This window comes from Cuculus canorus, chromosome 38 (genome assembly GCF_017976375.1).
Source record: "Cuculus canorus isolate bCucCan1 chromosome 38, bCucCan1.pri, whole genome shotgun sequence".
NCBI classification, from domain to species: Eukaryota; Metazoa; Chordata; class Aves; order Cuculiformes; family Cuculidae; genus Cuculus; species Cuculus canorus.
In genome coordinates, this window is record NC_071438.1 from 769,382 (window position 1) to 784,912 (window position 15,531).

Here is a 15,531-nt window from a genome sequence, read left to right on the forward strand (position 1 = left end):
ATTAATCGATTCATTTCCCCTCTATTTAAACCCCTTTTTCCCCCCTTTCCTTTTTGCTCCAAAAACGCCCAAAATGCGGTTTTCAGCGCCGCTTTTATTCCTTCAATGAATGAATTTGGCGGGAAAATAGGGGAGGGGGAGGAGAGGAGGAGGGGGCGTCGCGCTGCGATGACGTCACGCCCGCGCGCCGCCTACCGCCGCCACTTCCGGTTCGCGCCACTTCCGGTTCGCGCCATTTCCGGCCCGGCCGTTCCCGCGCGCGGAGGCGAATGAGGGACGCGGGGCGGTAATTAAGGGCTTAAAGGGGGGTTTTAATTAAGGGGTGTGGGGTTAATTAAGGGGGGGCTTAATTAGGGGGGGGCGTTAATTAAGGGGGGGGACGCGCGTCAGCGGGTGAGCGGCGCTAATTAAGGGTAATTAGGAGCGGGGGGGGCGGGTTTGTGGGGGTTAATTAGGGTAATTAGTCGGCGTTAATTAAGGGAGGGGGTGGGGCCCTGCTGGGGGGTTAATTAGCGCTAATTAAGGGCGGCGTTAGGGTGAATGAGGGGTTAACGGCCGCTAATGGGGGCTTTGGGGGGGAGTTAATTAGCGGGTGTTAATTAGTCTTAATTAGTTGATTTAATTAACTTAACCCTTAATTAGTTAGTTTAATTAACTTAACCCTTAATTAGGGTTGATAATGGGGGTTAATTAGGGGTTAATAATTCATTTGGGTTCTCGGAGGGGGTTAATTAGTGGATGTTAATTAAGGGAGGGGATGTTGGGGGTGGGTCGTGGGGGTTAATTAGCGCTAATTAGGGCTGACGTCGGGGGTTTGGGGGCTTAATTAGAGAAGGTTAATGAGGGCCGTTAATAGCTGTTAATTGGAGAGGGCGTTGGGCTCGTTGGGCTCATTAATGGGTTAATTAGCGTTGATTAGGGTAATGGTGGGTGTTAATTGGGGGCTGATAACGAGGGGCGTTCATTAAAGCCCTTAATGGGTGTTAATTAGCATTTGTAGTGGGGTTAATTAGTGCTAATTACTCATGTTTAGCTTTATTAGAGGCCAATGGGCTGATAACGAGGCTTGGGAGGGTTAATTAGGGTAATTAGTGGGGTTAATTAGAGTTATTAGTGGGGGTTAATTAGAGTTATTAGTGGGGGTTAATTAGAGCTATTAGTGGGAGGTTAATTAGAGTTAATAGTGGGGGTTAATTAGAGTTATTAGTGGGGGTTGATTAGGGTTATTAGAGGGGGTTAATTAGAGTTATTAGTCGGGGTTAATTAGAGTTATTAGTGGGGTTAATTAGGGTTATTAGTGGGGTTAAGTAGAGCTATTAGTGGGGGTTAATTAGAGTTATTAGTGGGGGTTAATTAGAGTTATTAGTGGGGTTAATTAGGGTTATTAGTGGGGGTTAATTAGAGTTATTAATAGAGGTTAATTAGAGTTATTAGTGGGGGTTAATTAGAGCTATTAGTGGGGGTTAATTAGGGTTATTAGTGGAGGTTAATTAGAGTTATTAGTGGGGTTAATTAGAGTTATTAGTGGAGGTTAATTAGAGTAATTAGTGGGGATGAATTAGGGGTCAGGAGGGGTTAATGAGGGCTAATTAAGGTGGATCGATGCGGTTAATTAACGCTAATTAGGGCCGATAATGTGGTTATTGGGGGCTGTTCCGGGGTTGGGGGTTAACGAGCGCCGCTAATGAGGTTCGGGGGGGGGGGGGTGGGGGGAGGGGTTAATGAGGGGTTTGATTAATCTCGGGTTCCTTAATTAGGCACTAATTAAGCTCCGGCCATGGCGAAGCGACCGCTGCCGAGCTGGGAGGAGGGGGAGGGGCCGGAGCCGCCCCCCAACAAGAGGGTGAGGGGGGGCGCTGTGGGGCACTGTGGGGCAGTTGTGGGTCACTATGGGTCCCCTATGGGGCACTATGGGGCGTTGTGGGTTCTCTATGGGTCACTTGTGGGTCGCTATGGGTCGCTGTGGGTCGCTATGGGGCAGTTATGGGTCACTGTGGGTCCCCTATGGGGCACTATGAGGCAGTTATGGGTCCCTGTGGGTCACTATGGGTCGCTGTGGGTCACTGTGGGGCACTTGTGGGTCGCTATGGGGCGGTTGTGGGTCACTATGGGTCACTGTGGGTCCCCTATGGGTCACTATGGGTCACTGTGGGTCCCCTATGGGTCACTATGGGGCGGTTGTGGGTCACTTATGGGTCACTATGGGTCGCTGTGGGTCGCTATGGGGCAGTAATGGGTCACTATGGGGCGGTTATGGGTCAATGTGGGTCACTGTGGGTCCTCTATGGGTCACTATGGGGCAGTTATGGGTCACTTTGGGTCCCCTATGGGTCACTATGGGGCAGTTGTGGGTCACTGTGGGTCCCCTGTGGGTCACTATGGGTCACTGTGGGTCCCCTATGGGTCACTATGGGGCAGTTATGGGTCACTATGGGGCAGTTATGGGTCACTGTGGGGCAGTAATGGGTCGCTATGGGGCAGTTGTGGGTCACTATGGGTCACTGTGGGTCCCCTATGGGTCACTATGGGGCAGTTATGGGTCCCTATGGGTCATTGTTGGTCCCTTATGGGTCACTATGGGGCGGTTGTGGGTCCCCTATGGGGCACTATGGGGCAGTTATGGGTCCCTATGGGTCACTGTGGGTCCTCTGTGGGTCACTATAGGGCAGTTGTGGGTCACTATGGGTCGCTGTGGGTCTCCTATGGGTCACTATGGGGCACTATGGGTCCTCTATGGGTCACTATGGGGCAGTTGTGGGTCACTATGGGTCGCTATGGGTTGCTGTGGGTCGCTATGGGGCAGTTATGGGTCACTATGGGGCAGTTGTGGGTCACTATGGGTCACTGTGGGTCGCTGTGGGTCGCTATGGGTCACTTATGGGTCTCTATAGGTCACTATGTGTCCTCTATGGGTCGCTGTGGGTCACTTATGGGTCTCTATGGGTCGCTATGGGTCACTTATGGGTTGCTGTGGGTCACTATGGGTCACTTATGGCTCGCTATGGGTCGCTGTGGGTCGCTGTGGGTCCCCTATGGGTCGCTGTGGGTCTCTATGGGTCGCTGTGGGTCTCTATGGGTCACTTATGGGTCGCTGTGGGTCGCTATGGGTCACTGTGTGTCTCTATGGGTCACTATGGGTCACTTATGGCTCGCTATGGGTCGCTGTGGGTCTCTATGGGTCACTTATGGGTCGCTATGGGTCCCCTATGGGTCGCTGTGGGTCGCTATGGGTCACTTATGGGTCTCTATGGGTCACTATGGGTCACTTATGGGTCACTGTGGGTCACTTATGGGTCTCTATGGGTCACTATGGGTCACTTATGGGTCACTTATGGGTCGCTGTGGGTCACTTATGGGTCGCTGTGGGTCTCTATGGGTCACTTATGGGTCGCTGTGGGTCCCCTATGGGTCACTTATGGGTCGCTGTGGGTCACTTTTGGGTCACTGTGGGGCAGTTATGGGTCGCTGTGGGTCACTATGGGTCCTCTATGGGTCGCTATGGGTCACTTATGGGTCGCTGTGGGTCACTTATGGGTCACTTATGGGTCTCTATGGGTCGCTATGGGTCACTTATGGGTCGCTGTGGGTCCCCTATGGGTCGCTGTGGGTCACTGTGGGTCACTTATGGGTCACTATGGGTCTCTATGGGTCACTTATGGGTCGCTGTGGGTCACTATGGGTCACTTATGGGTCACTATGGGTCGCTATGGGTCACTTATGGGTCGCTGTGGGTCGCAGGGCCCCGGCAGCCGCTTTCCCGCACAGACGTCTCTCGACAGCAGCGAAGAGGAGGAGGAGGAGGAGGAGGAAGAGGGGCTGTGGGGCGGCCTTGAGGGTGAGAGGGGCTGTGGGGCAGCTGTGGGGCAGCTGTGGGGCAGCTGTGGGGCAGCGGCGGCCCATATGGGGCGGATGGGGGCATATATGGGGCGGATATGGGGCTGATGGGGCGGATGTGGGGCTGATGGTGGTGGATATGGGGCAGATATAGGGCTGATGGCGGTGGATGTGGGGTGGATGTGGGGCAGCTATGGGGCTGAAGAGGGGGCTATGGGGTGGATATGGGGCTGATGGGGGCATATGTGGGGCAGCTGTGGGGCGCGATGGGGTGGATCCGGAGGGCTATGGGGCAGCTGTGGGGCTGATGGGGGGGTTTTGGGGGCGCTATGGGGTGGATATGGGGCTGATGGGGCGCTATGGGGCAGATCTGGAGAGCTATGGGGCAGCTGTGGGGCACTATGGGGCAGATCTGGAGGGTTATGGGGCGCTATGGGGCAGATCTGGAGAGCTATGGGGCAGCTGTGGGGCGCTATGGGGAAGATATGGAGGGTTATGGGGTGCTATGGGGTAGGTTTGGAGGGCTATGGGGCAGCTGTGGGGCGCTATGGGGCGGATATGGAGGGTTATGGGGCAGTATGGGGCAGATCTGGAGGGCTATGGGGCAGCTATGGGGCGCTATGGGGCAGATATGGAGGGCTATGGGGCAGCTGTGGGGCGCTATGGGGCAGATATGGAGGGTTATGGGGCGCTGTGGGGCAGATATGAAGGGCAATGGGGTGCTATGGGGCGCTATGGGGCAGCTGTGGGGCGCTATGGGGCAGATCTGGAGAGCTATGGGGCGCTATGGGGCAGATATGGAGGGTTATGGGACGCTGTAGGGCGCTATAGGGCGGATACAGTGCAGACTGCAGGGCAGGTGTGGGCGTGGCCTGAGCGGAGGAGGCGTGGCTTACAGCGAGCGGAGGGCGTGGCCTAACGGGAAGGGGCCGCGGGCTGACGGAGTGGGCGTGGTTTTGCTGAGAAGGGGTGTGGTCAGAACGAGGCGCGGTGGGGCGTGGCTTGAGGGGAGGAGGCGTGGCTTGGCGTGAACGAAGCGCGCTGTCTAACGGGGGCGTGGTGTGCCATGAAAGGTGGGCGTGGCCTGAGAGGGTAAAGAGAAGCGTGGCTTACGCGGGGGGGGCGTGGTTTACGCGGGCGGAAGGGCGTGGCTAAGGCGAGGTGGGCGTGTCCTCAGGGCAGGAAGCGGCTCCGGACGAGGCGGCGCTGGGGGAGGGTCCGGTGCCGTTAACCCCTTTTAACCTGGAGGAGGAGTTGGGGGAGGGGCGCTTCGACCCTCAGGGGCACTTCCTGCCGCGGGGGGAGGGGCAGCCCCGGGACCCCTGGCTGGAGGCCATCGAGGGGGTGAGATTTTGGGGGGGTCACCGACCCCTGGGGGGGGTTAGGGGCGGTTGAAGGGGGAGTTTGGGACCCCTGGAGGGGATTTGGGGGGGCAATGGGGGGGGAATTGGTCCCCTGGGGGGGATTTGGGGGGGTTGGAGGGGGGATTTAGGACCCCTGGGGGGGATTTGGGGGGGGTTCGGGACCCCTGAAAGGGATTTGGGGGGGTCTGGGACCCCTGGGGGGGATTTGGGGGGGGTAATGGGGGGATTTGGGGGGGTTGGAGGGGGGGTTTAAGACCCCTGAGGGGGATTTGGGGGGGTCTGGGATTCCTGGGAGGGATTTGGGGGGGTTGAGGGGGGGGGGGTTTGGTGCCCTGGAAGGGATTTGGGGGGGTCTGGGAGCCCTGGGGGGATTCGGGGGGGATTTGGGGGGGTTCGGGACCCCTGGGGGGGATTTGGGTGGGATTTGGGGGGGGTTCAGGACCCCTGAAAGGGATTTGGGGGGGCAGTGGGGGGGTCTGGGACCCCTGGGGAGGGTTGAAGGGGGGGTTTGGGACCTTTGGGGGGGCAATGGGATGGGGGATTTTCCCCTGCAGGGGATTTGGGGGGGTTTGGGACCCCTGGAGGGGATATGGGGGGGCAATGGGGGGTGTGGGATCCCTGGGGGGGGGATTTGGGGGAGATTTGGGGGGGCGTAGGACCCTTGGAGGGGATTTGGGGGGGCAATGGGGGGGGAATTGGTCCCCTGGGGGGGATTTGGAGGGGCAGAAGGGGGGGTTTGGGATCACTGGAGGGGATTTGGGGGGGCAATGGAGGGGTTTGGGACCTCTGGAGGGCATTTGGGGGAATGGAGGGGGGGGCTGGGACCCCTGGAGGGGATTTGGGGGGGCAATGGGGGGGTTTAAGACCCCTGGAGGGGATTTGGGGGGGCAATGGTGGGGTTTGGGACCCCTGGAGGGGATTTGGGGGGGCGGAGGGGGGGTTTGGGACCCCTGGAGGAGATTTGGGGGGGCAATGGGGGTGTGGGACCCCTGAAGAGGATTTGGGGGGGCAGAGAGGGGGTGTGGGCGGGGTCAGGATGGTGATGAGGTTCACAAAGTGGACATTTTGGGGGTCCGGGGGGGGGTCCTGACTTCCTTATGGATATTTAGGGGTGCGCGGGGGGGGGTCATTGTGTTTAGGGGGTACACAGAGGGAATTGGGGGTGGTTATGGGGGGGTCTGTGTGTTTTTAACCCCTCCCATTCCCCCCCCCCACAGCTGCCGATCCGCCCCCGCGTTCCCCCCCGCGCCGTTCCCGCGCCGGAAGTGGTGGAGGAGGAATCTCCGCCGCCGCTGCGGGAATTGCTGAGAGGAGCGGTGGAGCTGCTGCGCCCCGGGGAGAGCGTCGGGGGGGCCCTGCGGAGGCTCGGGGGGCGGGGCCAGGGCCCGAAGGGGCGGGGCCAAGGCCCAAAGGGGCGGGGCCAAAGCGCCAAGCGACTCTCAGAAGGGAAAAGGGGGCGTGGCCAAAGCCCCCAGAAGGACTGTGAGGGAGAAAGGGGGCGTGGCCACAGCTCAGACCATGAGGGAGATGAGTTAAAGGGGCGTGGTCAGGAAAGGGGGCGTGGCCACAGCCCGCAGTCAGACCGTGAGGGGGATGAGCAAAGGGGGCGTGGTCATAAAAGGGGGCGTGGCCACAGCTCAGATCATGAGGGGGATGAGCTAAGGGGGCGTGGCCATAGCCCACAGTCAGACAGTGAGGGGGATGAGCTAAGGGGGCGTGGTCATAAAAGGGGGCGTGGCCACAGCCCGCAGCCAGACCATGAGGGAAAGGGGCGCATGCGCAGCGCTTTAATAGATGCAAATGAGAGCGATGGGCGTGGCCTTGAGGAAAGGGGGCGTGGCCAGAGCGCTGGGGAGAGAGAGGGAAGTGAGGCCGAGTGCCGTGGGCAGGAAGGGAGGGGGCGTGGCCATGATGCTGAGGGGCGGGGCCAGAGCCCCGAGTCCATAGGTGGCGATGAGCCAGGGGGGCGTGGCCAGAGCCCCGAGTCCATAGAGGGTCATGAGCCGAGGGGGCGTGGCCAGAGCCCAAAGTCCATAGAAGGGCGTGGCCAGGACTCAAAGGGGCGTGGCCAGAGCCCCCATTCCGCAGCACTGGAGGCAGAAGGGGAGGGTCCCAGGGAGCCGAGGGGGCGTGTCCAAGGCCCGAGGGGGCGTGGCCAGTGGCAGCCCCGCCCCCGGCCCCCCCCGGAGCTGGAGGCTCTGTCGGCGTTGGCCGATGGCCTCGTGGCTCACGGACTCTTCGGGATCTTCCAGGAGACGCGGGAGAGGTTGGAGCTGCGCCTGCGGGGGCTGCGGCACCACGAGGAGGAGGGGGGGGACGGCGACGAGGAGGAGGAGGAGGAGGAAGGTGAGTGGGAAATGGGGGTTCAGGGGGGCTCTGGGGCTGATTTGGGGTCTCTGGGGGCTCATTTGGGGGTTCTGGGGGGGCTCTGGGGGCTGATATAGGGTCTCTGGGGGCTGATTTGGGAGCTTTTGGGGCTCATTTGGGGGTTTTGGGGTTCTGGGGGGCTCTGGGGGCTCATTTGGGGCCTTTTAGGGCTCATTTGGGAGTTTGGGGGGTCTCTTGGGGCTCATTTGGGGGTTCTGGGGGCTGATTTGGGGGTTTTTGGCTCTTTTGGGGGGCTCTGGGAGCTCATTTGGGGGTTTTGGGGCTCATTTGGGGTTTCGGGGGGGCTCTGGGGGCTGATATGGGGTCTCTGGGGTCTCATTTGGGGTCTTTTGGGGCTCATTTGGGGGTTTTGAGGCTCATTTGGGGGTTCAGGGGGGCTCCGGGAGCTCATTTGGGGCCTTTTAGGGCTCATTTGGGGGTTCTGGGGGGGCTCTGGGGGCTGATTTGGGAGCTTTTGGGGCTCATTTGGGGGTTTTGGGGTTCTGGGGGGCTCCGGAAGCTCATTTGGGGCTTTTTAGGGCTCATTTGGGGGTTTGGGGGGGCTTTGGGGGCTTATTTGGGGGTTCGGGGGGATCTGGGGGCTCATTTGGTGCCTTTGGGGGCTGATTTGGGGCATTTTGGGGGTTCTGGGGGCTCATTTGGGGCCTTTTAGGGCTCATTTGGGGGTTTGGGGGGGCTTTGGGGGCTCATTTGGGGGTTCTGGGGGGCTCCGGGAGCTCATTTGGGGCCTTTTAGGGTTCATTTGGGGCTTTTTAGGGTTCATTTGGGGAGGCTCTGGGGGCTGATTTGGGGCCTTTGGGGGTTCAGGGGGGATCTGGGGGCTCATTTGGGAGCTTTTGGGGCTCATTTAGGGGTTTTGGGGGTCATTTGGGGGTTCTATGGGCTCATTTGGGGGTTCAGGGGGGTCTAGGGGCACCTTTGGGGGCTCATCTTGGGGTTTTGGGGGGACTCTGGGGGCTTATTTGGGGTCTCTTGGGGCTCATTTGGGGGTTCTGGGGGCTGATTTGGGGGTTTTTGGCTCTTTTGGGGGGCTCTGGGAGCTCATTTGGGGGTTTTGGGGCTCATTTGGGGTCTCTGGGGGTCATTTGGGGGTTTTGAGGGCTGATTTGGGGGCTTTGGGGGCTCATTTGGGGGTTCGGGGGGGTCTCTGGGGGCTCATTTGGGGTCTTTTGAGGCTCATTTGGGGGTTCGGGGGGGGCTCCGGGAGCTCATTTGGGGCCTTTTAGGGCTCATTTGGGGGTTTGGGGGGGCTTTGGGGGTTCAGGGGGCTGATTTGGGGGCTTATTTGGGGGTTCTGGGGGGATCTGGGGGCTCATTTGGGGTCTTTTGGGGCTTCGGGGGTCTCTGGGGGCTCCTTTTGGGGTTCAGGGGGGCTCTGAGGGCTCATATTGGGCCTTTTGGGGCTGATTTGGGGGTTCAGGGGGGCTCTGGGGGCTGATTTGGGGTCTTTTGGGGCTCATTTTGGGGTTCAGGGGGGCTCTGAGGGCTCATTTTGGGGTTCTGGGGGCTCATTTGGGGTTCAGAGGGTGACGTTGGGGTTTTGGGGGGTCTTTGGGGGTTGATTTGGGGGCTACGGGGGATCTTGGAGGGAAGATTTTGGGGTTCAGAGATTGATTTTGGGGTTTGGGGGAGATCTGGGGGCTGATTTGGGGTCTCTGAGAGCTCATTTGGGGGTTCAGGGGGGCTCTGGGGGCGCATTTGGGGGTTCGGGAGAGCTTTAAGATATGATTTTGGGGTTCAGGAGGTGATTTTGGGGTTTAGGGGGAGCTTCAAGGACTGATTTTGGGGTTCAGAGGGTGATTGTGGGGTTTGGGGGAGTCTCTGAGGGCTGATTTGGGGGTTCAGGGGGGTCTGGGGGCTGATTTTGGGGTTCAGGGGGTGCCTTTGGGGCTGATTTGGGGGTTCAGAGAGTGTCTTTGGGACTGATTTTGGGGTTCAGGGGGGTCTTTGGGGGTTCAGGGGGGGCTCTTTGGGGTTGATTTTGGGGTTCAGAGGGGGTCTTCGAGGCTGATTTTGGGGTTCAGAGGGGGTCTTTAGGGTTGATTTTGGGGTTCAGAGGAGCTCTTTAGGGCCGATTTTGGGGTTCAAAGGGGTCTTTGGGGCTGATTTTGGGGTTCGGGGTCTTCGGGGCTGATTTTGGGGTTCAGAGTGGTCTTTGGGACTGATTTTGGGGTTCAGGGGGGTCTTTGGGGCTGATTTTGGGGTTCAGAGGGTGTCTTTGGGGCCGATTTTGGGGTTCAGAGGGGCTCTTTAGGGCCGATTTTGGGGTTCAGAGTGGTTTTTAGGACTGATTTTGGGGTTCAGAGTGGTCTTTGGGGCCGATTTTGGGGTCCAAAGGGGTCTTTAGGGTTGATTTTGGGGTTCAGAGTGGTTTTTAGGACTGATTTTGGGGTTCAGGGGGGGTCTTTAGGGTTGATTTTGGGGTTCAGGGGGGGCTCTTCGGGGCTGATTTTGGGGTTCAGGGGAGGCTGATTTTGGGGTCCCCCTCAGGTCCGGTGCTTTGGGAGCTGCAATGGGGGGAGGGGGCGGGAGAACCCGGAACCTTCGGCCCCTTCAGCAGTGCCCAAATGCAGGTGAGGGGGGACCCCAAAACTAAGGGGGGGACCCCAAAAGTAGAGGGGGACCCCAAAAATAGGGGGGAGAGGGGCTCAAAATGGGGCAAAAAGGGCTCAAAATGGGGCAAAAAGGGCTCAAAATGGGGCAAAAATGGGGCGTAAGGGTTAAAATTGGGGGGGGTTAAGGGTGGAGGGAGGAGCTTAAAGTGGGGGGGAACCCCAAAAACTGAGGGGGAACCCCAAAAAGTGAGAGAACCCCAAAAAAAACTGAGGGGGAACCCCAAAAAACTGAGAGGGAACCCCAAAAAACTGAGAGGGAAGCGCAAAAAATGGCGGAGGGACCCCAAAAAGTGAAAGGGCTTAAAGTGGGGGGCAATGAGCTGAAAGTGGGGGGCTGGGGGTTAAATTGGGGGGCCCTAAAGGTGGGGGGAGGGGTTTAAAGGCGGGGGGACCCCAAAAAACTGAGAAGGGAGGGGGTGGTGAAAGGGGGGGACACCCCAAAATCTCCACTATTAAAGCGCTGCGGAGGGAGGAAAAGGCGATGACTTTTGGGGGTCGCCCCCCCCCCCTGTTTTCTGCCTTTTCCTTTCTGATTTTGGGGGTGTCCGGGGGGGTTTTGGGGTACCTGAGGGGGGGAAGAAGGTTTTGGGGACCCCCTGACCCCCCGTTTCTTGCAGGAATGGGCGGAACAGGGGTACTTTTTGGGGGGCGCTCGGTGCCGCCGTCTCCCTCAGGGCCTCTTCTACGACTGTTCTCGCGTCGACTTTCAGCTCTACACATAAGAGGGGGGGAACCCCAATATTTTTGGGGGGGTCCCCCCCTTTTTTTGGGGGGGACCCCCGAATTTTTGGGGGGGGTTGGGGGGGGAGCAGGAAAAAGGGGGGGTTTGGGACCCCCAGAAGTGTTTTTTGGGGGGGAATTAAAGGCGAAAAGGAGCTGAACCCCAAAATGTTGTTGTGTTTGAAATGAAAAGGGGGACCCCAAAAGTGGGGGGGGGGCAAAAAGAGGGGGTGGGGGGACCCCAAAAGTGAGGGATGGGGTAAAAAAGGGGGTGGGGGGACCCCAAAAGTGAGGGGGGGGCAAAAAGAGGGGATGGGGGGACCCCAAAAGTGAGGGGGGGGCAAAAAAAGGGGGTGGGGGGACCCCAAAAGTGAGGGGGGGCAAAAAAGGGGGTGGGGGGACCCCAAAAGTCCAACTTTCTCCCCTTTATTGGTGTTTAATGGGGGGTTTGGGGGGTCCTGGGGGGGTTTTGGGGAGGAGGGGACCCCAAAAATGGGGTGGGGGGACCCCAAAAGTGCAGCCCCGCCCCCCCTTGGTTTTTAAGGGGGGGTTTGGAGGGAGTTGGGGGTCAGAAGAGGGGGTTCGGGGCCCCCCCAAAGCCCCCCAAGTTGACGCTGAGGCCGTTGTGGGCAGTTGGGGTTTATTGGGGGGCTCAGAGGGACCCCCAACACAGCCGAGGGGGCGGGGCTTGAGGGAGGGGGCGGGGTCTGAGGGAGGGGGCGGGGCCTGAGGGAGGGGGCGGGGCCTGGAGAGTGACGTCAGAGGAGGGGAGGCCTGCGGGGAGAGAAAAGGGGGTGAATGGGGGGGGGGGGGTCTGCCCCATAAGTGCCCCCCAACTGCCCCATAGATCGCCATTCCCTGACCCATAAGTGCCCTCTCAGCCCCATAGATCCCTCCGTGCCCCATAAGTGCCCTCTTAGCCCCATAGATCCCTCCGTGCCCCATAAGTGCCCTCTCAGCCCCATAGATCCCTCCGTGCCCCATAAGTGCCCTCTCAGCCCCATAGATCCCTCCGTGCCCCATAAGTGCCCTCTCAGCCCCATAGATCCCTCCGTGCCCCATAAGTGCCCTCTCAGCCCCATAGATCCCTCCGTGCCCCATAAGTGCCCTCTCAGCCCCATAGATCCCTCCCTGCCCCATAAGTGCCCTCTCAGCCCCATAGATCCCTCCCTGCCCCATAAGTGCCCTCTCAGCCCCATAGATCCCTCCGTGCCCCATAAGTGCTCTCTCAGCCCCATAGATCCCTCTGTGCCCCATAAGTGCCCTCTCGGCCCCATAGATCCACTCCTGCCCCATAAGTGCCCTCTCAGCCCCATAGAGCCCTCCGTGCCCCATAAGTGCCCTCTCAGCCCCATAGATCCCTCCGTGCCCCATAAGTGCCCTCTCAGCCCCATAGATCCCTCCCTGCCCCATAAGTGCCCTCTCAGCCCCATAGATCCCTCCGTGCCCCACAAGTACTCTCTCAGCCCCATAGATCCCTCCCTGCCCCATAGCTCTGCCCCACAGCTCTGTGCTCTGCCCCACGGCTCCGCCCCATAGCTCTCTCTGCCCCACAGCTCTCTGCCCCACAGATCTCTCTGTGCCCCACAGCTCTCTCTGCCCCACAGCTCTGCCCCATAGCTCTCTGCCCCATAGCTCTGCCCCACAGCTCTCTCTGTGCCCCATAGCTCCACCCCATAGCTCCCTGCCCCACAGCTCTGCCCCATAGCTCCCTGCCCCATAGCTCTCTGCCCCATAGCTCCCTGCCCCATAGCTCTGCCCCATAGCTCTGCCCCACAGCTCTCTGCCCCACAGCTCTCTGCCCCACAGCTCTGCCCCATAGCTCCCTGCCCCATAGCTCTGCCCCATAGCTCTGCCCCACAGCTCTCTGCCCCACAGCTCTCTGCCCCACAGCCCTCTGCCCCACAGCTCCGCCCCACAGCTCTGCCCCACAGCCCTCTGCCCCATAGCTCTGCCCCATAGCTCTCTCTGTGCCCCATAGCTCCGCCCCATAGCTCCCTGCCCCACAGCTCTCTGCCCCATAGCTCCCTGCCCCATAGCTCTGCCCCATAGCTCTGCCCCATAGCTCTGCCCCACATCTCTCTGCCCCACAGCTCTGCCCCACAGCTCTCTGCCCCACAGCCCTCTGCCCCACAGCTCTGCCCCACATCTCCCTGCCCCACAGCTCTGCCCCATAGCTCCGCCCCATAGCTCCCTGCCCCATAGCTCTGCCCCGCAGCTCTCTCTCTGCCCCACAGCTCTGCCCCATAGCTCTCTGCCCCATAGCTCTCTGCCCCACAGCTCTGCCCCACAGCTCTCTGCCCCATAGCTCTCCGCCCCATAGCTCTCTGCCCCACAGCTCTGCCCCATAGCTCTGCCCCACAGCTCTCTGCCCCACAGCTCTCTGCCCCACAGCTCTCCCCCATAGCTCTGCCCCACAGCTCTCTGCCCCACAGCTCTCTCTGCCCCACAGCTCTCAGCCCACAGCTCTCAGCCCCACAGCTCTGCCCCACAGCTCTGCCCCACAGATCTCTGCCCCACAGCTCTGCCCCACAGATCTCTGCCCCACAGCTCTCCGCCCCATAGATCTCTGCCCCGTAGCTCTCTCTGTGCCCCACAGCTCTGCCCCACAGCTCTGCCCCACAGATCTCTGCCCCACAGCTCTGCCCCACAGCTCTGCCCCATAGCTCTGCCCCATAGCTCTCTGCCCCATAGCTCTCTCCCTGCCCCATAGCTCTCTGCCCCATAGCTCTGCCCCATAGCTCCCTGCCCCATAGCTCTGCCCCATAGCTCTGCCCCACAGCTCTCTCTGCCCCATAGCTCTGCCCCACAGCTCTCTCTGCCCCACAGCTCTCCGCCCCACAGCTCTCCGCCCCACAGCTCTCTGCCCCATAGCTCTCTGCCTCATAGCTCTGCCCCACAGCTCTGCCCCATAGCTCTCTCTCTGCCCCACAGCTCTGCCCCACAGCTCTCTGCCCCATAGCTCCCTGCCCCACAGCTCTCTGCCCCACAGCTCTGCCCCATAGCTCTCCGCCCCACAGATCTCTGCCCCATAGCTCTCTGCCCCATAGATCCCTGCCCCATAGCTCTCTGCCCCACAGCTCTCTGCCCCACAGCTCTGCCCCATAGCTCCGCCCCACAGCTCTGCCCCATAGCTCTCTCTGCCCCACAGCTCTCTCTGCCCCACAGCTCTCTGCCCCATAGCGCTGCCCCACAGCTCCGCCCCACAGCTCCGCCCCACAGCTCTGCCCCATAGATCTCTGCCCCATAGATCCCTGCCCCATAGATCTCTGCCCCACACCTCGGGAAGCCGTTGCCGCTGTAGCGGTGGTCGTGTTGTGCTCCGAACGCCCGGAGCCGCGCGGCCGCCATCGCCTCCGGCAGCGCCTGCTTGGGGGGGGGCTCCCTGCACCAGTATAGACCAGTATAAACCAGTATGGACCAGTATAGACCAGTATGGACCAGTACGGACCAGTACGGACCCCCACGGGCCGTTACAAACCAGTACAAACCAGTATAGAGCACTCTAAACCAGTATACGTCGACGTAGGGCAGCGTTCGCCCACCCGGCAATTCCCAGTATGGCCCAGTGCCTCCCAGTATGGCCGAAAGGGGCTCCCAGTATGGCCCAGTTCACCCCCAGTATGGCCCCAGGGGTCCCAGTGCCTCCCAGTATGACCCAAGGGAGCTCCCAGTCCCCCCAGTTTGACCCAAGGGGGCTCCCAGTCCTTCCCAGTTTGACCCAAGGGGGCTCCCAGTCCTTCCCAGTATGACCCAAGGGGGCTCCCAGTGCCTCCCAGTATGACCCAAGAGGGCTCCCAGTCCCTCCCAGTATGACCCGAGGGGGCTCCCAGTCCCTCCCAGCCCCCCCAGTATGACCCAAGGGGGCTCCCAGTCCCTCCCAGTGCCTCCAAGTCTGACCCAAGAGGGCTCCCAGTGCCTCCCAGTATGACCCAAGGGGGCTCCCAGTCCTTCCCAGTCCCTCCCAGTCTCCCCAGTATGACCCAAGGGGGCTCCCAGTCCCTCCCAGTCCCCCCAGTATGACCCAAGGGGGCTCCCAGTCCCTCCCAGTCTCCCCAGTATGACCCAAGGGGGCTCCCAGTCCCTCCCAGTCCCCCCAGTATGACCCAAGGGGGCTCCCAGTCCCTCCCAGTCCCCCCAGTATGACCCAAGGGGGCTCCTAGTCCCTCCCAGTGCCTCTCAGTCCCTCCCAGTCTGACCCAAGAGGGCTCCCAGTCCCTCCCAGTCCCTCCCAGTGCCTCCCAGTATGACCCAAGAGGGCTCCCAGTCCCTCCCAGTGCCTCCCAGTATGACCCAAGGGGTCTCACAGTCCCTCCCAGTGCCTCCCAGTCCCTCCCAGTGCCGCACTCACCCCTCTCCCGCCGCTCTTCGCCGCTTCCCGCCGGGCCCGAGGAACCGGGGGGCGCTGGGGGGGGGGGGGGAGGCGCGGGGTGAGGCGGATCCCCTCCGCCCCCCCCCCCACCTCCAACCCCCCAAAATCCCCTTTTTTCCCCCCAAAACCCTCTGCCCCCCCCATCCCCTCACCCCCCGCCTCCTCCCGCCGCCTCCATCCGCGTCGCTGCCAAAATGACGTCACAGCGCCGCGCCGGCTCTCTTTAACTGCCTGTGAC

The 15,531-nt window shown here is 60.7% G+C and overlaps 1 protein-coding gene and 1 long non-coding RNA gene across 2 annotated transcripts; one reads left to right on the forward strand and one right to left on the reverse strand.

Moving 5' to 3' along the window:
• The first annotated feature begins 157 nt into the window (after positions 1 to 157).
• LOC128850073 (CD2 antigen cytoplasmic tail-binding protein 2-like) lies at positions 158 to 10,923 on the forward strand. Its single transcript, XM_054053028.1, has 7 exons — positions 158 to 286; positions 1,758 to 1,843; positions 3,739 to 3,835; positions 4,991 to 5,178; positions 6,416 to 7,544; positions 10,077 to 10,159; positions 10,819 to 10,923. The coding sequence occupies exons 2-7, from the start codon at positions 1,778 to 1,780 to the stop codon at positions 10,921 to 10,923; spliced, it is 1,668 nt and encodes a 555-aa protein (XP_053909003.1). The 5' UTR covers positions 158 to 286; positions 1,758 to 1,777.
• Positions 10,924 to 11,393: 470 nt separating this feature from the next.
• LOC128850088 (uncharacterized) lies at positions 11,394 to 15,509 on the reverse strand. Its single transcript, XR_008447545.1, has 4 exons — positions 15,446 to 15,509; positions 15,273 to 15,326; positions 14,202 to 14,306; positions 11,394 to 11,695 (listed from the first exon to the last, which is right to left on the reverse strand). It is a non-coding gene; the product is annotated as an uncharacterized LOC128850088 (long non-coding RNA).
• Positions 15,510 to 15,531: the final 22 nt, after the last annotated feature.

Excerpts from the sequence above, each read along its gene's own strand:
- LOC128850073 (XM_054053028.1), top strand. The coding sequence starts at position 1,778 with ATGGCGAAGCGACCGCTGCCGAGCTGGGAGGAGGGGGAGGGGCCGGAG. Across the intron at positions 5,179-6,415 it reads GGCTGGAGGCCATCGAGGGG|CTGCCGATCCGCCCCCGCGT; the intron begins GTGAGATTTTGG and ends CCCCCCCCACAG. Across the intron at positions 10,160-10,818 it reads TCAGCAGTGCCCAAATGCAG|GAATGGGCGGAACAGGGGTA; the intron begins GTGAGGGGGGAC and ends CGTTTCTTGCAG.